Below are 24,318 nucleotides of genomic sequence, written 5' to 3'. Positions count from 1 at the left end.
TAGTTTGCATCCTGCTTTTCTTATCCCTTCGCTATTCTATATAACTGCGGTCGGTCCCTCTTTCTCGTCTTCTTCTTCGTCTCAGAGGATAATGGCGTAAGGAGTTAAGAAAAAATCGGGATGTAGAAGGGATGAAAAAAAAGAGAGAGCGAGCAGCTGAAGCAGCGAGGAAGAAAGACAGAAATGTTCGCGTCGATTAAAAGCAGTTTGCTCGCGGACTTGCCTGAAATATTTTAGAAAGAGAGGATACTATGTGATTTCGTTTGGCTTCTTTTTGCGCGGTTCTTCGTCTACGATCGTTGGGCTCTCTTATCTCTTCGACGCGCTTCCTTTTATTTTTGACTTTATCGATTCCTTTTTCGTGCGCCGCAAGAAATCCCGCTCGATTGCGCGAACTTCGACATTGAAGGCCGACGATTTCTCAAGGCGCCATGAATTATGAAACCGTATCAGCCCGGGAACAATGGAAGCTGGCTAAAAGCCATGCTTTGAAAAAAAACTGTAAGTTTATTTTATTCTGAAATCAATTTTAGAAATGTGGTTTCTCCATGGACATTGACATTTTATTTGCGTGACCTTTTTGCATAACTATCGAGAACACGATTATTTTATATAACCATATCTATAGCAATTTATATGTGAGAGAGAAACAATTCAATTTCTGTAATAATGCGATCTCTTCCCGCGTTTAATTGCTATATTATCTTATTTATCTAAATATATAAGTTTTCACGTGTTTGTCTATCAAATATTTAAAAAATTCTCTAGCGAGAAATATATACAAGAAAATCGGTACGGAAATATTATTCTACGAAATATCATTCCACGAAGTTTAATTGGTTCTGATACCGACTGAGAGAGTAGACAGTAGACGTCTATCGCGTTCTATCAAAACTTTATTTCAGTTATAATCCATATCAAATATATTTTAATGAACATTTTTCGTGCGCGATCACGATCTAATGAAAAAAAAAAAAGAAAAGAAAAAATTCACCAACGGATTATTATTTCGATCTCTCTCTTAGATTGTGCTGTATTAAAATTCGAAAGGTACGAGGGAGAGAATGTGTCCCAGTGGCATACATTATCGCCATTCCTTCCGGTCTCACCTCACTGTTCTTCATTGTCGCTTCCCCTGTCCCTACTTTCTTCCCTTTTCTCACTCTTTTCCGTACCGACATTACCACCTCCCTCCTGTGTATTTTCCACGCATAATCGTGCATTTGCATGCAAACTCGATATCACTACTTAAAATGTAAAACAACTCTGCGCTTCTATCGACGCGTTTCTCACAGCAGCAGAACGAGAAGAAACGAATAGAAGAAAGAGAACGCCTAAATAAATAAAGAATAAGGAATGAAGAAAAAAATTCTCGCGACATTTCTCTCCAGAAAGGATATATATATATATGTATATATCATCGATATTCTCTGGAATAATTTATTTCTCGACTCACACAAAGAGAATATGCTAACCAGTATGAACCATCTTTTATAAATAATAAAAGTCTATCTGTAAAAAATCTATATCACTGTTGAATAAATAGTTTATGAAGTTTTGATTATTATACTTATTTTAATTATACAAGCAAACTTGTGATTTATCAATCTACTTTTTTAGTTTCTACAATTTTCTTCTATCTATATCATAAATAAAAAAATTTACTTTTTTTAATTATTTTTTTAGAAATAAAAAATAAATTATATTTTTGGAGTCTGACCAAAATTCTATGTACATATTTGGCACTTTTAAAATATATAAAAATAATAATTTAAATATATTATTACTTATTACATACATAATTCGTTCCGCAGCGAGATTATTTTATTTCCTAACTATCGGAATTTTTTGTTTTAGATAAAATTCAGATCCAGAGTTCCAATTACAACACGTTGTGGTCACTGATAAGACATCATAATAATATCAAGTAAGTACTATAAAAATAATGGATAATATATTGCATTTGACACAGATAAAAGCCATAAGATCAAAATTTTAAAAATATGAAATCGATAAAGGAAAAAATATTATATAACATTGCGAGAAAAGGATTTCTTAACTTACCTAAGCCAGCATGTCCAAAACAAAATAGACAACCATCCGTTCCATTGATGACCGCGTGAATTACGTCCGTAAGAGCGCTCGAACAGATCTCAGTCTGAAAGAAACACATACATATTAATACATATTTTACGATCGCAGTTATTAAATATTGATTACGATATTTTTTAATTTTCTTTATGCGATAGACATGCTAAATTCGTTCTGATAATTATTAAATCTCGCGTTATATACTTCGATACAGCTTTAGGGCATTTGTATAGACGCTTATAGACGCGATTTTAATTGCATCTGCCTCGCAATAATACCGTGACGAGGGAATGGAAAGGGGCGAAACGTCAAGCCTTCGCAGGACAGCTCGAGAGGAAGAGCTCGTCCAGGCTCTCGTAAAGTGCTTAAGAAAGCGTGTTGGCGGGCTGGGTTTAATAAACGCGTGTAACATCTCCAGTGTGAAAAGTGAGGAGAAATAGGGATGGGGGGAATAAAGAGGGGAAAGGGTCGCGGGATTATGGGAGACGGGCCTTTGTTTGCTCCTAATGTATTCATAGACTGGAAAAGACTTTTCCTCTATGAAAGCCGCGAAACAACGCTCGAGTCCCAAACAACCCGAGCAAAACCGCTCTTTAAAAAAGACTCGGCCCTTGGATGTGACGATCGTTCGCCGATTTGATTTCGAAATCTCGGGTATCAATAAGGCAAATGACAGCGCGAAGAATCGTTTGTTCGTGGTAAAGAAGCGGATTTGTGCGAATTTCTTGCAAAATTTGTCGAAAATCTTCAACGCCGAGTCTGTGATTGATGTATCGTTTGCGATCGATGATAGAATGCGTGTAAATCGACTGTCCTTTTTCACTCCGACATCGCTCAACGAGCGAAAACTAGAAGGACGAAAGAGATGGAAAAATGTATGTTACGAGAGCAAAGGGGATTTCTCGCAGTTTGCGGAGAAAATCGAGAGGAAGATGAGGACGCGTCGATGCCTCGACCAAACAAGATTGAAATCTTCGTGGACGAGAATCGGATGAGCCCGAGATGGAAAAAGGGATGCGAGAATCCCGTGAAAAAAGAAAGCGCGAGGGGAAGGGGTAGTGTATCGGGAGTAAGAAAAAGGGACGGAGAATCGCACCGGAAAGACGATCGAAATGGAGAATCGAAGTAAGAAGAGAGACGTCGGAAGAGAAAGAGAAAGAGGGGCCGACCACTTTTTTCATTTTCTCTCTTTTTTTTTTCCCGCAGCGGCAAAAGGATAGGGAAATAAGGAGTCTAGTCCCTTTTCCCAATATGGTAATACCAATCTGTCGCTGCTCGTTTCAAAGGGGCGGCGCAGCGCAACCGTAGCCGCAAACGAGTCTGCTGATACCGCCGCAGATTTACATTGACTTCTTGATTCGCGGATAGAGAAACGTTTCTTTTGCCGCATTCTGATAAAGGAATTTATTATCCGAAAGGGAATTGCTCGTTAATTTATACACGGGTGATCGCATGCCAATTAAATGAAACTCCGCTAATCACATTTATCTATGAAATCGTCATATTTACTTTGACTTTCGGAACATTTTGACGTAATAATAAAAAGATTTATTTTTATATATAAAATTAATTATTTTAATCGCGATATATATAATTCTTTTAATTTCTGGGTTTAAGAATTCTTTTCGTCTCACAAAGTGTTGATTTAATGTTGAAAATATTCAATTGATAAGTAAAAGATATCCAAACATGAGGAGAAACGTTTTCGCTTAAACGATAAATTAATACGAAACCAATACCGGAATTGACGACAGTATATCCGACACTTACCATAGTAACAACAACGACATTCATAATTATAACGGGATCATCCCGAGGGATATAACGTAAAGCAAATACGTTTCGTAGATACCTGCACCCTCCGTCGCCAGAAATCTCGCCCTTGAACTCCCCAAACTGTCGGCATGACGGTTAATGAAATACGTGACCGGAGCCACCATCATAATCTCAAACACTTGATTCCGCGCCCGTGCGACCGGAGAAATTGCGGAAAGGGTTCTTCCACGCTTCTGATACGCGCGAGCGAGAGCCCATCGATGTCGAGCCTTTGAAAATTTTCACCGGCGAGAGACCACCCTCTCTGTGATGTCCGCCCTCGGGCCAGACACCCGCACGTAATGCTGTTTAACTCTCTCACTCGGATTTCCGCCGGTTAAAAATGAGTAACAATAGCAATTCATTTCCGCTTTGATGTTCTTTTAATAATCGAAATTCGCCGAATTAATACGCGAAGAGTATTACCGGAAATAGAACTGGATGAAAATTATTTATTTCTTTGGCCGGGCCTTTGTCGTGAAATATTTTTTTCGGATGTATTTCATTTCTGTGCGTTATTTATGGAGAGTAAAATAAAAGTTGAAATAACGTAATTCGATGAAAAAATTCATCTTTTGTCGGTAGTAATATCTATAATAAATTATGTTTTAATTTATAGATAATTGATAGCCCTCGTGGAAAATAATTTTCTCCCGTTGCTCATCAAGAGCCTTTTATAATTCCGGTAACCAATCCCTTGCCAATTGAGAGGAATCGGTCGACGCGGACGTGACGTCTCAATCGCGTTCATCTCGAGATGTTTGTTTCGAACGGGGTAGTGTGAATTAAAAGACACGCACCGCGGTGTGACTTACAAGCGGCATCGTGTCGTCACGCTCGTAGTTGTTTAAATTCGGTTTGCGCGACGCGTTTTGGTAACGCAATATTGGTGCACCGGACCGGAATACCAATCGTACGGAGGGTTGAATGTGCCCGCTCTCGCAAGAGCACCTTCCGCTTGCGAAGAAGAATCCACGACGGGGGTCGCTCTCCCCGTTTTCCCCGTTTTCGATTTCGCCATCTACGCATGCCTCTCGTTCTCCCTTATCGTCATTCCGATGCCTCTTCATCCTTCTCCAGACGCGAAATGTAAAACTCATGTCGAAAGTTCGGAAAGAAGCTACGAGAAACGTTTCACCCTCGTAACATTGGAGTGGGACCGAACGAGGAGGGGTTCTCTTAATGGCTGGAAATAATCGAATGATCTCCCCTCCGTTCGCGTCGCCGACGAATCTCTTAATTCGCAAGTTTTCCAGATGTCTCGACGGCAATGTCTCGGGGCGAATCAAGGTGACATCGCCTTGGACATTAGCCGACTTACAAGCGCCGACACTTTCACGGTTCGTCTCTATTCCGTCTTTCAATGTCTTTGCGAAACCTTTTATCAATGATAAAAGAATATACATTACGAAGATCTTTCTCTTTAGATTATTTCTCGGCGTTTATATGGCAGTTAATCCAGAGATCATTTTTAAAATTACATAATTTTCGAAATTTAAACTTACTCTTTTTTAACGTAAAAGATATCTACATTTTTTTTAAATAATTTTAATAATTTTAAGTATTTTATTATTATAAGTATTAGATTTTCAAGTATTTTTTTAGTAATTTTAGCAAGTATAAGTTAATGCTGTATTCTCTCTTTTTACATCGAGATAGAACATAGAAATTATAGTAACAAAACAATTCAATTTAGAGAAAAAAATAAAGCTTGACAGAAAACGTTGCCTCCTTCATTCGAATATTTTTCCAAGAGAAATGTCTCATTTGTGCTTTAGTAAAAGCGTAAATTAAAGCTTATTGCAAGCAAATTTACATAAGAGCATAGCGTATAAGCATCTCCGACCAATGAGGCTCCCCGTATAAGCTTCGCAATACAATACAGCGGCTTACGTCGGGCGTTTCATTGGTCGACGCGTTTATGCACTATGACGATGTTCTTATGCAAATTTCCGTGCGATGCTGCTGATGTATCAATATTAATATAACTATAGAAACAAGACGTAGCGATAGACAACGAAACCTCGTTAAGGCATACAATGCCAAGAAAGCACAATAACATCTTAGAATCAATATTTACTTATGGTGTAAAATGCACGAATTATATTAAATTAGAATTTTTTATGTTGCTTGCAAGCCTCCGCGCTCTTTCCCCTCTTCCAAATCTGATTTCATTTAGTTGTTATTTTAATATTCAATACGAAATGTTTTCATTTTTTCCCAAACTACTCGTTCGATGAAAATCAAATATATGCAATAATAGCAGCAACTTGATTGTTCAAATATATGCGCTATTAAGCAGTGCGTTTTTTCGAGTAATTATATCATCGCTTGTTTGTTCGAACCGTTCAATTCACGTAATAATAAACGCGAGTCACGTAATCTTCTTCTTCGGTGCGATCATGAACGTTAAAATGGGAAAAACGTGCTGAATAGAAATTTTATTATCAATGGAAAAAAAAAGACGCGATCAGCATTTTTATCACAACAATGCTAGATCATCCATTGTCAGCGTCATCGGATTTTTAACAATTGCACCAATCACGGCGGGTTCTTTCTCGCGTGTGCGGGCAGCGATCTTTTTTTTTTTTTTTTCCATGTAATGCTTCGTCAAGGACAGCATCTTTTTAATATAATTTAATAAATTGACTCTCTCAAATGAAACCAAAAGTTTCTCATTAGAATTATAGGAGTAAATTTAAGGGCAAATCTATGCGATAAAATGAAATTATTACAACACTCGTGAATTTCGTTAGCAAGGATACGCGATACAGTAGCACATTCTTTTATAAACAAGACGTATCTGCATGCGGGTAGCATCAAACATCTATCGCGACGACGCTATTCGATGAAAACCGTATCAAAAACAAATAGCCCTAAGGGGATGCTTTTCGCCCTCGTATACGTGCGACGAGACACGAGCGGTTAGTAATCGTAGGCGAGGTATGGGAGACACAGAATGTGCGAAACACACGCTCACGCACAGGAAATACTCTCGTTGGAATTTACGAGCCGGTAATTCCAAAAATTGCATTGCGATACATGTGCTTTCCGCTCGACATACCGTGATTCATTTTAACTTATTCGTTTATAAATTATTTCCGCCGACAATCGAGACATAAACACGTAAGCTAACTTTACGAAAGCTCAACGTATTATTTAGTCGAATAATGATTTAATGATCAATGACTGCGAACAAATAATTATTAATAATTTATTAAGTCGATATGAAATCAGATGAACTTTAGTTCGCAATAAAACCGAACTACATTTCATTCGATAGAAAGAGACAACACGTAATAAAATTATTTAATTTCGCAATGCTATGGCAAGAGATTAAAAATTTGCGAACTTTATGCTGAATGCAATTGTTAATAATGAGCCGCGCGTGCATAAAAATTTTCTCCATGTTGACGTATTTCCATAGCAGTTTGCGAAATAGTGGCTGATAAATTCGAAGCAGGCCCAGTTGCGCAAATAAGCGAAATCCGGTCGAAGGTCCGCAGGACGAATAGCGATCGCATTTACATCGTGAAATTTTCGACTCGTTGTCGACGCGTGGTGCGATGATAACTCCAGGGATAACAACTCGGAAAACTTTTCATCCACCTCCGACGGATCCGCAGAATGGTGGGCTGCAATGCCAGAGAGAAATGAGGGCGGGGGGAGAGGGGGGGGCGAACATAGGGTGAGAAAGGGTGACAGAACCCTGACTCGCGCATGAGCGCCCTTCCGCCGCGCGATGTCGTGAAATATGTCGCGATTTACACGGGAGATTGGCGTCATTGGTGCCTGGGGAGCAAACGAATGTTGCCCCCCCCACCCTCCTCTTTTTCCTTCTCCTGGCGTTATCCCCCGATTTACCGAATTCGCCCCCTGCCCTCATCGTGTCGCGCTCTAACCTCTGCGCGGGCAGGTGCGGCTTGCCGGATCAAAAAAGCATTCGCGAAATCCCAGTGCCTGCCTGAGCGATACAAAATCGAAAATGTGAAACAACGAGACCCCGCATGCATCTCTCTATCCGTCGGATCTAAATTTTTTTTTTTCTATCTATCCTATCGATTCGATTGCGCGAAAAATCGGTCCACTTATCGCTTTGTTTCAAAGATTGTTATTTGATAATTTATTAAATCTATTATTTTCGGTGTAATATATTACAAGACATCTTCTTTATGTATATTTTAATTTCTGATTTTTAATTATCAAAATCAAAGAGATAGAACAAACCGATTAAAGAATATCAGATTGAGAATGTGCATCTCGAGCAGTTCGTGCGGAAGATATATTGTTTCGTTGTTATACCGTAAACCTCAATTTCATACATCGTTATTCGATCCACGTCATAACGTCATAAGTTTATTTCGCAAGGACAAAAGTAAATCATAGTCTGTCATAGAGCAAACGTCTGTAGATGCAGTGAGGTGCGACGAAGTGCAATGACTATTCGCTCATCTTTGCTGCCGTTCAGCTGACACCTGTCAAACTTTATCAGCTTTGCTTAACACCCGGTCGCGCTACAGCGTAAATTAATCCCGCTGTAATATGGAAATACGTCATTCAAGAAGATACGACGGATATCTGACCGGACAGAATGGGCCAAGAGACAAGGAGCGCAGACGTAGCTGAGGGCAGAATACCTTGGCCACGAGGCCGTATGATTGGTTTATAGATTATCATGCATTTGCTCGAGAATGGCAGTGACGAGCCCTACGCCGATCATGCTTATTCGCCGATACAGAATATCTCCGTGAGGAGTGCATTTTAGCGACAACCGGTCAATTCTGTTATTATTATAACGATCTCTACACATCAATAAAAATAAATTTAACAATGGGAAGAAAATTTTAATCGGTATATTTACGCAGAACGTTTCCAATTGCGTAAAATGAGTTTTTATAATTTATTTTCAAAGTAGTAAATAACCCTTCGCGTTAAATTAATCTATTTCTTCTGTTTCAAGAATAAAATTGCAAAGATTTGAGACAGAGAGAGAGAGAGAGAGAGAGAGAGAGAGAGAGAGAGAGAGAGAGAGAGAGAGAGAGAGAGAGAGAGAGAGAGAAGACTTGACACGCCGGCGATAAACCGGCGATTTATTTTCGCGGGGCAGGCGAATTCCCACGGGAGTCAGGAAGCAAGATATCGCAGGCTCATAGGTCTCACCGATCGGCTCGTTCAATCAGCATACCCCGGCAAATGAGCAATAGATCGGTGACGTGCATACACATTGACTGTGTGTGCTGCGTACACACACGGACGCGCGTAGGCACACGCGCGCGTAATCCACAGCGTGACTATTAGTCGTAAGTCAATAATAAAGCCCTTGTCCTGCCGCGGCCTATAATGGCCGCGGTGAATTATTCTGGTCGGGATGCATTGTCCTGGGTCTCTAGCCGGCTTGGAATTGTCGGTGAAGCATGCACACGGCTGCATATGTGCGCGCCGAATGCGTGGCTGTTTGCGCGTATGACGCGTATAATTGAGATGGATGTCGATTGATTCGCGGCCGGGTTTCGTTCGCGCAGGGCCTGCTTATTGGCAGCTCATTGTTAACGAGTAGTAGGCTCAATTTCTACTGGATTTTAATATATATATATATTATTACTTATCTTATGACATCGAAAATTAATTGTGTCCTTTTTTTAAATATTCTATCGCGTGCACAAATTCAAGTTGCTAAATGTTTAAATTTTTTCTTAATATTCTAAGAAATGTTTAGAGTAATAAAGTCTGTAACATTTATTAATTCTTAATAGATATATTTTTTCAATAATTATTTAATATTGCATCATTAGTTAATAGGTATTAAATATATATATTTAGAAAAATATTTACTTCAATTAAACTGAATGAATGTATATTAAGATGCCAAAGTGAAATAGCAAACGAAGTGTATTATACTTGAATTTATAAATATGGAAATAAATTTTAACACTATGCGCGTCTTAACTGAAATTGCTTTATTACATTATTGAAAGAAGTTTTTGAACAACTACATCTCCTAAAGAAAAAAACGCTTTGAAAAGTTGCTTTGAAAAATATAATATCTCTTGCGCTGGAAACGCAAAGGCTATGAGTTTTCTGTTTCGCCATATATTGTTTCCGATAAATTGTACGCTATACACTCGCTAATCGCGTGATCGAATACGCGAAAAGAAAGTTTCGTACAAATCGCGCACTCGAGAACGGTCCTCAAAAGGTTTCTGTCGCTTCTTTCTTCTATATCTTCCCATTATTTCTTGCTCGAAGAGATAAACTTTATTATCTGATATACGTTTCTCGACATCAGTTTCTCACTCGCGTATTTCCTATACTTTCTTTCCGTTGGAAATAGACCGGTAACGACTTTTCTAAATCAATTTAAATCAATCTGACTTTATCAAAGTTTTACTGGACTTTATCAAATAATCCATCAATAAAATTTACGCCATCATTACGGGCTCTGTTTGACTGGTTGAAATGTTAATAATAGAAATTGCGCTTGCGGCTTCTTTGCTCTTTGCAAATAGAAGTGCAACTGCAATTTCGATTAATAGTATTTCCTTTAGCCGGCAGATATCCTTGTTAACTTGGAGCTCAAATATATATGGGCATCGCATGTCCGCAGGATGTATTTATGCAGATACCAGCCGATGTAACGCGCAAATATAGCGTATCAAGCGGATTATGTCACCGCTAAAATTATCGTCATCGACGAGTGGACATTGTTGATAAATATCCACCTGCTATCAGGATTATTTCATTTGTCGGTAGAAGAATAAAATCCAATCTTTATATTATCTCCTTTTATAATGTTACGAAAAGTTAAAATTACAATTCTTTACTATATTGAAATAATTGGGCACGGAAACTAATATATATATAAAGATTTCATTTCGATTCATTCTTATTGTAATAGTCATCGTTGCATTTACGTTCACTTGGCGTCAAAAAGAAAAATTCATTGTTACGATCGCAATCGTCCATTGATAAAGTCTGATATGAATAACGGGATTTACGAAGGGCGGAGATCGGCGCCATCGATTCTCGCGATTCTACAAAAACGTCAAAGAGATCGCTGGTTTGATGATGAACGATTGTAGGTTGCCCGTTAGAATGGCGGCCGGCCCCAGTAGTCTTTAAAATATTCAAGCGAGAGTGTGTTTGACGGCCAATCGGGAAAGGACGCAAAGTCGCGCTGGACGCCGGAACTCGCTCTTTCGAACTCGGCTCTTTCATCCCATGGAGCTCACCCCCAGAAGCCCAGCTGGTCCGTAGTCGGTTCGATGGATCGCGAAGGGAGAAACGAAAAAAGAGTCAGGGCAGAATGGAAAGAGAACAAGAGAAAAGGCCTATTGTGTCCTTCAATGACAATCGCCGTGGCCGACGAACATTTGATGGAATCAATCGATTGATTTCTATGGTCCTTCTAAATATTACCGAGGCGAAAGAAAAATGCTAAAGAAAAAGAGAGGGAGAGGAATAGACGAAGAAGAGAAGAGAGGAAAGTGTAGGATAGTCTCTCTGGATTAAGGAATATGGCTAGAGGAATGAAGAGATAGAGAGAACTAGAGAGAGATATATACATATACATGCGCTGTCAGAGCGAAGCACGTGAGAGAGAGAGAGAGATTCTGGAATATCTAGTAGCTCCGGGCTCATTTGAATCAGACGCTCAATAATGTTGCTCAGGAGTACCGAAATATCTCAATATGTGTATATAACGTCGTGCTGCGGCGTGGCTTACGATCTCTAGTGATATTTGCTCCAGCGATACCATCCATCAAGGTCGCATAATACAATTCATCGGCATTGTTGACATGCAGATAAAGCTTCGATAATAATTTTCAGCGCTACTAATAACGATTGGCAAGTTAATCCAGGGGTCAATCAAAAATTTATTTCTTTAGTGAAACTGTTTTAATAACTGCATTATTAATTTATTCATATACAAAATATATATTTATTCTTACATGTATGTAAGAGAAAATATTTTATAGAAATCAAATCAATTTTTATTTAGGAATGTATTTTATGAAATTACAAAAATCTTGTTGATGAAAAAAAAAGAATGTATTTTATATAATATTGCCAGATTTTGCAAGATGAAAAAGAATGTAGAAAAATATTTCGCCTATATGGTAACACGATAAATTGTCCCGAGGATGCTCGGCAGAGCTCGGTTTGCTTGGTAGTAACCGGGGAAGTCACAGGCAAAGAGCAACATTCGCCCGAAGGGATGGATTTTCCTGTTGGAGGTGGAGTTTAGAGGTCGGGAAATTAGTTTAGTTATGCGCCCGGCAGGGACGCCTCTTACGTTTTCAATACGGACGTAAGATCTCGTCGGAGCACGTACTAGGATCCTCTTCTTCTTTCTCTCTCAGTTCTCTTTCTTCGCTCTGACTCTCTGTTTCTTTTATTCTTCGTGAACTATTTCGAGCCTTTTCTTTGGTCCACGCTCTTCTTCTCATGAATCTCGAAGAATCGAGCCGGCTAGTGGCCCTTCAGGAATCAATCGAAGAAGAACGGGGAGGGGTGGAAGATTTTCCGGAGTGAGAACAAACCGAACGAGCAAAGAAGAGCGCCTTCAGGTACGAAGTAGCAACCACCCTCCATTGAGGGCTGTTGCTACTCGCTACTCCAGAAACAGCTGGCCGTCGAAGACGTCATTGACTCGAGAGATCTCTGTCTCTTTCTCTCTTGTACACGCGTACAAATTTTCCCGACTATCGAACGACCTTAAACACGCTCGTTATAAGTACCGCTTTGTTCGCTACGCCGCACTCGAGTGCCATTTGAAATTTAAAACGTTAACAGGACAGTCTGAATGGCAGAAATTAAGTCCTGTTCGTTGTCGACTTAATCCAAATGCAATATTTCAGAAACCTTCCACGATAGATAAATTTCCACATGTTGTATGCTGGATGATGCATATAGAGTGAAAAATTTATGAAAGTTATACACGCGTACTATCTAACATTGAAACTTGACAAATATTTTATAAAGTAATGTTGCACCTAAGTCATATTTTTGCAAATCTTTTTTTATCCGTATTGTGTGATTTTTAGAAGACGTTCTATTAAAACAAATTATTTTTGATATATTTAACATTATTCTAAATCTATGATATTATATTTATTAAATAATCATAATTAATATATATAAATACACACATATACATATATTTTTTCTGTATTTATAATTATATACCTGGGAGTCTTCTTCGGTAAAGATAGCGTCAAACGCGAACATTTTTGGCGCCGCCACAGTAGGCCGTCGATCTTCTGCCGATGAAGATTGCCCGGATGCTGGGTCCACTAAGGTAACTTGCTTCTTCCGCTTATCCGCGTTGAAGAAACTGCCTCCGTCTCCAGACGATACCCTCAGCATGACTTTTACCTAAATAATATATAAAGATTTCAAAATTGAATTTCTTTTCTATCAAAATCATGTATGCGATAAGATTCTAAATCGAATTAAATTTTAAATCCAAAATATAATAAGTCAACGAAAGAAATTGCTCAAAATTCAACAATGCATTATATAAAAATTCATTTTCTAATATTAAATATATGTACTAAAGGAAAAGAGATTCTTTTTCTTCCATTTTTTCTTTCCATTTTCTTCATCAATATCTTAAAATATGTATTTTAGTGAAATTATAATCGCATTATTCATTTAGTGACGGTAATCGTAGATATAACTTTTCAATCGTGATTGCGGGCATTAAATGCATTAATTATTGTGAAATTGAATTAGTTTTGGAATTTGTCAATTGGACTGATAGCAGATTACATTTGGTGACTAAAGATAAAGCTTTCTCATCATTTATCAAGCGTCCAGCGAATTCTCTACAATAGGTTAATACTGTATAATGAATTAGCTCCACTCTCTCATCGAATAATGCTCTCATCAAAATTATTTGATAGACAGTTTCTGCCAAGTGAACGTCAAGTCGTCTAAAATTACTGTGACCTACGGTCATTGAACGACCTGCAGAACTTACTGAACGTATATCGAGTAAAATTATTAGACAAGAAAATTGTGTTTAATTAAACAAACATCGCTATGTATCAATCTGCACATACACACACATACAAATAATATAATACCTCCACTAATTATATTATTTTATGTAAATATCATAATTAATATAACATGTCATAATTAATATAGAAATATAATAACGAGATATAATAACTCATTATCCACGCCAGGTTATATAAAAGCTACGTAATGCATTACTATATTTCAAATTTAATTAAAACATTTATATTACGGATTTTTTTCAATTATAATTATTTAATATATGAATTTTTTATGGAAAGAGTTAATTTCTTTCAGTTCTACACAAATTGAAAAGATAATTTATAATCGTAAAAAAATGAACAAAAGGGTTGAAGGGTCATTTTACAGCTTTAAAATGTTGAATAGTTTCGCGACATTTAATTGCGATATTCGAGCCGCGATGGATGCCGGATGGTAACATGATAACATAGAAATGCATGTATCCAAATATGCGAGAAGATATTTGCTAGTCTCTCGTGAAATCGAATATCGCTCGCAAACATCGAACGGACAGTTGAGCATTCAAGGGGGCAAACAAGTTGCTTTATTAAAAATCATACGTCGGATGGACCCGCGACCCCACTTATCCGTGGCTTTTAATATTTTGCAATGTTTTGTTAATTTTGCAAATTATCACAACAGCGATTCATGTTTTCTCGCTCGCATTCGTGAATTATTCTCTTGAATTTTAACGTTTTATTCTGATTTTTATTGCTTAGTTCTATATTATTCTCAGTATTCTAATTAATTATTTAACGTCATAATACAGACAAAACTGATTATGTTATGTGTAATATGATATTATATTATCTCTACAAACACGAAAAGTTTATTTTCAAGAAATAATTTTTTGCATCAATGGAATTGAGCATAATATCGATTGGAAACGTGGGAAGACAAAACTGTGTATAGAATGATATTAAGTTGTTCTTCCAGAGAAAACTCTTCAATTATCCTTATCTACGATTTGCGCCACATTTTATATTCGCGCGTGATTTAAACGAACTCGAACCGAGCGATAAGACGCGCCGCGTACGCGTTCTTCCGCGCGATGTCACGGCGACGCATTATTAAAGCCGCATCCGGCCCCGTTGCACCCAGATCGATGTCGTCGGTACAATCCACGGTTTGTTCGCGCAACACCGCGCGCCGGTCCGTTCGTCTGTCTGTCTGTCTGTCTGTCTGTCTGTCCAGGAAATTGGGTTTGGAGATTTCGTTCAGATTGCGGTGCACGTCCTATCTTTTGCATGCGGGAACGCTCCTGACGCCACACAGGTATAAAAAATGGACGCGCGCCTTTTTTGTTTCTGTCCACCCGAGCACCCAACACTCTCCCCATCAGTCTCCCCCCATCGTTCTCTTGCCGTTTCTTACCCCGTCGTGTAATAGTTTCGCGAAAAGACCGATACGGTACTGATCGAGCGACCGGAAATAAAACGGCTCCCTCGACATTGCTGGAGAAACTCCCGTATACATCGATCGCACGAATCTTCTCGATGTACTTCACCCTTTCACGAAGGGTGCTCTGCTCTCGAAGGTGAGTCCGATGCCTTCTCCTGTCCCTTCCGTTTCCCGAAGCTCGGCTATCTACGAGGTAACCCTACGTGCTTGCCTGCAGCCACGTGGTATTTCGTTACGAAGCTGATTTCAAGGGTGGATATCAGTTCCGCTCGAACGAATCAGAAGGAGGATCGGTCCGGGGTCCTCGAGGCTATCGAAGGACACTTGGCGCCACCAAAGCCGCTCCGGTTCTCAACGGCGTTACGGCCATTACGCACAGCAATTTGCGGCGTGAAATTCTGAGTTTACAAGGAACTTGCATTAAATTTCAAACCCATAGCTCTTAAAGTAAATAGATATAAAACATCTGCGAGAAATTTCTGTGAAATAAAATTAATCTATTATTGAAGATTTTATTATTCAGAAATAAGATAACAGAATGTTTTTCTATAAATAGTGTACGAAATCTTAATGACTCGTGCTTTGATATTTTGAAATAAATCTCATTTTTTTCCTGCAATTTACAATTAATGTTTACGTCTTCTCGAGACATTTTTAAATTATATTTCAATTTATATATAATTGAGATATCTCTTGCGACATTTTTTTCTTTCTACTCGTATTGTGTCTAAGAATGATCTTCATCGTGTCTGAAAATACTAACGGTTGATAGACTTTTACGTACTGCAATAAAGTGCCCAAAAACTACATTTGAGAACGGAAGCCTCCTATAAACCTGTTTCGTAATCATCAAAGTTCGGACAAGTACGTACAGTCCTCGAAATGGGAAAGGGGGATAGGTTTACCGCCACTCTACTCGAATTTATGCATCCTCTCTACGGACTATGAATCCAGGTTTACGCGCCGGTACGTTGAAATTAATTAGTTCGCGGTCCAGCCTGAAACATGTAACTGATTCGGATGGAAACTCCACGATAAACTGTGATCAACGCGCTAGTGATCATAGAGATCTCTCCAAGATTTATTAAGGATTTAATCCGACTAGTAATTTACCGAAGTTACTCGTCGCTCAAATGCTTTCACGAATTGAATTTTGGTTTTATTTAAAAATTTCGGTCGATATATACACGTTTTTCACTTGTAACACGCACGCATTCGTATCTAAAAGTAATTATAATTTTTTTACTATAAAATTAATATTTAGAATTAAAATTATTTTATACGAGATTAAAAAAATACATTAAATAATTATACGATAGATAGGACATACTATACTGAGTAAAAAAACCTTAGTAAACATAGGTCGATAGCTCAACCATTTCTGAGATATAAACATTTTTGTATGTTAACATCATGATTGATTTATTGATTTCTACGTGTCGCATGCGATGTTGATAAACACTTCAGTGTTTATAAACCGCGTTCTGAATACTTTTATTCGATTTCCCCGGCGATCAGTCATCAGTCAGTTGTCATCAACCGACGATTGCGGATCTTTGCAACGTGTAGAAACCAGTAAGTCAATCATGATACTAACATACAAAAATGTTTATTTTTCAAAAACGGTTGAGCTTTTGACTCATGTTCACTTATAAATATTGAAATATTTGTTTTTTTAACATCCTATATATTAATTTCTAAATTTTTTAAATAGTCGTATGTACCATATAAAATAGACTGTAAATTTATTTAGCAAGAGTATCTCTTTAATTATAACGAATAATGTTACGAGCTATTAAAGAATGTTTTTCACATATGACAAACCAAATAGCGCTATCGGAAATGATACCTGCAACGGAAGTAACGCATTAATTTTTTAACGCTCGAAGGCCGAGACGTTTATATGACGTTTAGATGTTTATATGTTTATATGTCCTACACATTATATTACGTTACAACATACGAGTGTTTTATGGCAATACTCGTCCACGGAAGTATTATCCGTCAATTTACGATCATGGCGCGACGTGCCCGGCGTTTATAAATGAGCGATATGTTCGCGCAAAGTTCCATATAAATTCTCGTCGAGCTCTCGATCGGGGGTCATCGTCTGCACGATAGAATCAAGCGATGATCGATTCGTGTATCGACGATAAACAATGTAACGCGATAAACTCAATGTAACACGAAGCAAGACGTTGCAAATTATTTTGTGAACTGAGAGTGACGTTTAAAAATGCGAGAAAATATGGAAATTAAACGCGCTTGCAAAGTTGTGAAAAGTTGACAGTGAAATTCAGTGAAGGACGGAAGGGAAAAAAGGAAAAGGATACAAATACGCTAATTTATGAATAATACGAAGCGTTACAGTAAAATATATGTATAATAATATAGACTGTCGAATATATTTCAAATATGGAAAATGAAAATTAAATAATGTTAATCAAATTATATTGAAATGAACATCATATCTCTGTCTCTCTTTCTCTCTCTCAGAGATTTTAAGCTCGAATGGCATTTATATACATTATTCCATTTGTTACTAGTTAATATTATTATATAAATTTTACAAAAGAGAATATGAAACCTACACAATGGGATCTCAGTCGAATGCCAAGAGTTTATGGTTTGATCCGGTACTCATAAAGCGAAATTATCATCTAGTCCAGTACGAATTCATACAAGTACACACTGGAATATCAACGATGTTGCGCACTGCTTTACGCTCGTCAAAAGTTTCGTAATGATCCATAATAACAATTATTGAGGACACCGGAGAACCAGCGAGACAATGCCAGTATGGGTTTAGTTGTAAAATTTGAGCAACCTGTAAGGATTTGATAGCAACCTAAAGTACATCCTGTGCGCATTATGCAGAATATATTTATTCAAGATTAAATATTTCGATAAAAGATACATTTATTGCGAGATTGACAATAAGTTATCGTAAATTTTATAAATAACTCGTATATTTTATAATAATGAAAGAAATTATATAAATTATATCATAAGAGAACAATAAATTTTCAGATATCTATTTTTCTGTTATTGTTGAAAGAGAAAGACAGAGAGAAGCATAGACGTTCAAATTATTTCATATTAGAATAAGAAAAAAATTGTATAACAATTTACAACAATTGCTTTTATTTATTATAATTTGATCTTTATTACATTCTTTCTTATATATTAAATTTTACATTTTTCGGTTTTTATTTACTGCGTTGATGAAATTAAACGGAGACTCGATTATATTTCTTTCTCTGTGATAACATTATAAAATCATTGGCCATTGTTGAACAAAATTTCATTGACAGATCGTAAAGCGCTTCTACGTGAATATGCGTTACGACGGATGATGAAAACTAATTATTGTAACTGGAATATATCTCGACTTTTGTTTTCAACAAGATGAACTGCACAATCTAGCATTTTGTGGCTTTCGGTTGTAAGAGACGAAAGTGAAGACCCGAGGGAGTATAACTTTGACAACGAATATCATCAAAGACTTCGCGACCTATGATTGCGCGCTCGTTAACCGAAGATTAGACGCCGAACACGGTTTATTTACGTAATTGTCACCCGGAGGGAGTGATTCCCAGTATGAAACCCTTCGTTAAAATTATAGTAATCGTCTCAGCGATTGTCTTGAGGCAGTTTTGATGTTGGGCTTCCAATAGTAATCGATCTCGCATGTAAATTGGCCGTACAGATAAGAAAAGAAATATACCATGCAAACATTAGATTAATTTATTAATTTAATGTACGTATATATATATAGAGAGAGAGAGAATATATTATTAATATTTTTATATATTACTAGTATATCATTGTTCTTTAATTACTAATCAATATTAACTAATCATATTCAAGAATATTAGTTTGGTATTAAATTAATATATTATATTAATAAATATAAATAAAAGTAAAAATAATATTACATTCCCCGAAAGATAAACAATATTTTCATAAAATCAGTAATATTCCTTTTAAAGTATATTTATATTGCTGCAAAATCGCAAAAAAATAAGATAACATAAATATATCTACATACATACAATCAGACATATATTTATACTCGATATATCGTTATAAAACCATCTAAATGTCCAGCCTCGAGACAAGCTGAGGGGCTAAAGTTTCTGACTCGAACGTTAAAGAATTTACATCGTGAAGACCTCCAGGCGATTCGAACGAAATTTACGCCATGAAATGGGTCAGGGGCATTTCATCCCTCGCGCAAGGGGTGTACCACCGACAAATCTGATTTTCGCGAGACGTGGCGAATGCAATCCCATCAGCGTTGAATTTTCCCCGACGATGAAGCATCTATAGGGTGATACGAACACAATTCCGTATCTCGACGATTAGAAGTTAATTCGGAAGAAAAATAGTATTATGTTTTTATTTCTTGAAGATATATAAAGAACACACTAGATAGAATTCATTTATTAACATCATAATAAAATATTAATCATCAATTTTTTAGATACATTTAATACAATTTTTCTTTCGATATTATTATATATTGTATATAAGAAGACGCAGCTTATATATCTTTCTAATTTTTTTTTATTTATTAGAAAAAATAATTGTTTCTTACTTAGATAGAATTTACTACAAGCAAGATTATCGAGTTTGTTCTTTATTTCTCTATCAATCGCATTAACATGATAAAATTTACTTTCCGCGAATAAATTTATGCACACTTGTACAATGTAAAAGTCTCAAGTATTTCCTGATCTATAATCCGAGAACTCTATTTCTTCCGTTATCTTTTCTCCTCTCTCGCAAACATGTGCCTCGATATGCGTCTTATCTCAGTCGGACGGAATTTCGCGATTCAGTGTGCAAGCACTACGACAGGAAGTACCTGCGCATAGGGTAACACAATACTTCCATAGTCGTCTCGCTAACAATGGGTGAAGAGGGTAAAACGCACGGTAAAGGAAGGTGGCAGAGGCGACGGCGAAGGGAGAGGAAGGTTGGTTAGGCGGACTGGCTCACTGGTTAGTTTGTGCAAAAGGGATCCTGCGTCAGTTAGGGTTGTCAGTTAAGTAGCGATAGCGGATAAAGTAGAAGCGTGCCGCACGCTACTTTAGTCCGGACTGAGCGAGCGTCGCGCTCGCGGTATAATACGTTGGTACAACGGTGTGACGTTGTAATGGCTGTATAATGGCGGCCGTACATGTTATACGCTTAATATCGCGGCGTCGAAAGCGACGTTGAAAGCAACAACTTGAAATGCGCGGCCCGACTCGCGGTTGGTCTGGTTAATGGCGATCGCGGCATCTCGCTCGCTCTTGCCGTCTTTCGGTCGTCTTTTATCCCACTCTGCTCAGCCTTCCTCCCTAATATCGTCCGATTATTGATTCCGTCAGTCGCGATATGTCGATGAAGATACGCACTTGCAAAATTATCGATAATAATCGATGGAATTATCAAAATTTGCCTTTGTGTTAAAATCTCTCATTCATGATCGTATTCGATATTTTTATAAATAATTTCGCGATTTGTTGGCGACCATTTTCTCAACACTTTTTTTCTGAAAATTGCGAAGATAGCGTTCTTCCGTGCTGAAAAGTATCGTGGTTAGACCCTAAGATGCTAAGTGCGTAGATTATAGTAATCAGGCCGTAAGGAACACAGCTTGACGTACCGTGAAGTATGATAGTCATAAATTTCTTTGCGCTACTAACTTCGACCAGTGTCCCTTCATCTCTCTTTTTCCTTTTATTTTTCTTTTTTCTTTCTTCTCAGATAAATCAAAAACATTTGATACATCTCTCAATTTATGAGAACGGATACGTGCAAATCCGCGAATAACTTCATCGTCATAATCATATGTTTTTGTATACATTAACGAAAATAAATGTATATTATAAGTAAATGTGTGTTATAAATTTTATATAAGTTGCGTGATTAACGAAATGGTGAAAGAGTGATAAAATGCATAATAAAAAGTATCAAAATTTATTTTAAAAATATTACTCTCTCAGTTTCTTATATTCGTCACTTGACATTTCGAATCGTGATATTTTCTTCAACATGACTTTATACGAAAATGATATTTAGATATCGATTTTCCAACAAGACTTGTCACGTAATAGCTAGTAAGAGTCTCAATGAATTATTAAAGTCTGTCCGTGATAAATTAATGATGTTGTTAATTTTCTGTTGCAGAGTTTGTCGACCTAGCCGTTTAACAAATCCATTAAAAGGTCTGCCACATTTATGACAGTGTTTTTCTGCTCGTAATGGCGATTGTACAGATTGCACGTGTCTTCTACATTTTCACAGAGAGTGCAGTATCATCCTAGGTATGTATTAAAATAGAACGTATTTAATTAGAGCGGACTATCAATAAGGGCCTGTTGCACGTAATGCACAGTTTGTGCACGCATAAATGCAACAGGGGAACGACTGTTTTATTTAGCGTATTATCATCCATTGATCTTTTCGCGTCCCGTATCGTTCATTTATTATTTTTCCTCCCTTCGGCAATTTCGTCTCTCGTTACCCATCGGAGAGCGGACCCCTTCTCTTACGAGGAGAAAAATCGCTCTTATGTCAGACAGGAAGTGGCAGACGAGAGAAGGGCAACGAAAAAGAAAGAAATTGGTTTCCAAAGGTAAACTAATTTCAAGCCACTTCGTTTCGACGAGAAGTCAGCCTTCGTCAGTCTTGTCTCTGCCTTTTTTTCTGTATCGGATATTCTCGTTTTTTTCGTCCATCATCTCGTGCGTCTAGCCCCGCAACTTCGGTCTTGACCCAATTACCGTGAAAAAGTCGGCAACGACCGCGTTTGCATTGTCGTACGTAGTAAAAAGAACGAAGGACATGCTGAGCTCGGTCTTTCGCAATCTTGAATGCTAATGAGGCACGATGCCAGTGATCCTTTGAAGGATTCCATCGTCCTTTGAACACGACGGTAGCCAGTGGGGTCCATTACAACACTACTCACTCGTATTTTTGCGAAATTTTAGATAGCGATCTCTCGCGATAATTAAAATGGGATAATGTATCAAGATGCGTCAATGAGATAAGACATTTAGCAATTATTTTTTTTATATAACGGATATATATATATTTTCTTTTCTAATTATTATAATATTTCATTAAAAAAGAAATAAGTTTTTCTTGTGTTTAAATGGAAAAAAAAATTATAATTTGAAAATCAAATTCTTGATAGATTTTCGTGAGCAAGGCGAGAGGAAAATGATATATATATTTTATTATACATAATAATTAACAAAGTAGAATATATTGATTGACAATAGTTAAGCAATAATTTTCCCTACAGCAATACGATTCTATTTCCTAGCATTTATCAACCAGTGTATATACTTTTCGCATTTAAAATTCGATTTTTAGACTTATACTTGTAAAATTTATTATTTTCTATGAAAAATATTAAGTGACGAACTATACGTTCGAGAATTTATAATACGTCAAATCTTTTTCTGGCGATTATTGCTGTTTCTAATAGCGTGCCGTGAGTACAATATTTCGTCGTCGTCGCCGTACTGCACGTCGGGCAATTCCTCCGTACGTAATCCCTGGTAATTTCGACGAGGAGCATAGCAGTCGGGGAGACGTCTCGACGTTTGGATATACCGTCGAGCCGCAGAAACCGAACGTACGTGTAGCGGGAAATGTAAATTGCTCGCTTCTGCCTAAAGCCGCGATGTAATAAATCTCAGCGGCGATGACACGACGATTGCTATCTATCGAGTAGGGATAAAATATAGAAATCACGTACGAGGGTTAAGAAACGTTGGAATTCGAGTTGATTGCTTCTGACGAATATATCTGAGAATTCCGTCGCACTTGTGAGATAAAAAAATGTGTATTTTTTTCTTATTTTGTTTTCTGATCAAATGCTTAAATTCACTAATATTCAATTCACATACTGCCATTTAATATGTATTAATTAAGAATATTAAACGCATGAAATTCATTGACGCAAGTGAAAAATATTACGGTCAGTCAGTGTGCGATTGAATGCAAAACTACAGTCGACGTGTTTTTTATCAGGCAGATTATTACCGTTATCGACATTAAGTGCAGTGACTGCAACATAAATAGGTCACGACACCCAACAATGTGTGTGATTATATCGCTCGCATAATTATAATAAAATGTACATTCCTATTTTTCCGCCGAGTGGGCGAGTTTCTCTCCTCTCGACCGGCGCGGCGGATTAATGTACAATTCGCGTGACGACAAGTCGTTTACACGCGCGCGTGATTATCGTCCTGCCTGACGATATCGTGTGTTTTCCGCGGCGATATCTCGCGAAACACCCGAAAAAAAAAGTGAATTATCACGGAAGCGGCACCTAGCCAGGAAAGTTCCGATTTTCAACGTCCACAACAACGGTAGGTTTGTCTCCCGATCAAAACGCAATTATCCGGACATAATGATTTGCTGGAAAATTATTAGCCGCGATTTCGCGGGCATCGTACGACAAAAACTAAATGAGAAAGACAGAGAATAATTTCGGAATCAATGGCACCGGCCGGCGTGACGATCGGTCGTAAAGTTATTGTCGTCGCGAGTTAAATGGCACGTGTTTCTGCGGCACGCGTTCTCGTACACACCGCCTGACAGCCGATGTAATAAAGGCCCGAGATAAAGCCTGAACCTACCCCGTTCTCGTAATTCTCGGTTTCCATATCCGAGGAACCGACCTGCGTGACGAGCAGTCGTAACGAAGGGAACGTTGATGTTGCGGTTTGCCGGATGTTTTTCGGCGAAGGTTTCGTCGACACGGACGCGATTAGTTATGCTCCGTATCGAAAAGGTATTTTTTACTATGTCCATTTCGAACGATCGAACGAATTTATTTCCTACTTCCGGTTGCCAGAATTATTTTCTTGCCGATCGATTCGTTGTTTCTTTTGGTATTGCAAAATGTTTTCTTCTCGCATTTAGAATTAGATAAAAATAAGATACTTACAGTGTCTA

General features: G+C 37.6%; 1 protein-coding gene and 1 long non-coding RNA gene across 5 annotated transcripts in view; one reads left to right on the top strand and one right to left on the bottom strand.

The window, feature by feature from the left end:
* The window catches only part of LOC138937728 (kinesin-like protein KIF26A), a 317,690-nt gene that overhangs the window by 23,009 nt on the left and 270,363 nt on the right, over nt 1-24,318 (bottom strand). For all 4 annotated transcript variants that reach the window (XR_011447562.1, XM_070304263.1, XM_070304264.1 and 1 more), the window contains exons 8-9: nt 13,093-13,281; nt 2,065-2,158 (exon numbers count right to left, since the gene is read on the bottom strand). Coding sequence is in view for 3 of the 4 variants with exons in the window: in XM_070304263.1 (XP_070160364.1) it covers nt 2,065-2,158; nt 13,093-13,281 (283 nt within the window). In the remaining variant the exon portion in view is untranslated. The remainder of the gene's footprint in view (nt 1-2,064; nt 2,159-13,092; nt 13,282-24,318) is intronic.
* The window catches only part of LOC138937734 (uncharacterized), a 272,331-nt gene that overhangs the window by 85,468 nt on the left and 162,545 nt on the right, over nt 1-24,318 (top strand). Inside the window, exons 3-4 of the long non-coding RNA XR_011447564.1 lie at nt 1,858-1,927; nt 21,532-21,668. This is a non-coding gene — a long non-coding RNA (uncharacterized lncRNA). The remainder of the gene's footprint in view (nt 1-1,857; nt 1,928-21,531; nt 21,669-24,318) is intronic.

This window comes from Polyergus mexicanus, unplaced genomic scaffold (assembly GCF_030449975.1).
Source record: "Polyergus mexicanus isolate NDT 795.1 unplaced genomic scaffold, iyPolMexi1.0 SCAF_11, whole genome shotgun sequence".
Classification (NCBI taxonomy): Eukaryota; Metazoa; Arthropoda; class Insecta; order Hymenoptera; family Formicidae; genus Polyergus; species Polyergus mexicanus.
Note: the sequence above shows the minus strand (reverse complement) of the source record. Positions and strands in the feature narration are given on the sequence as shown.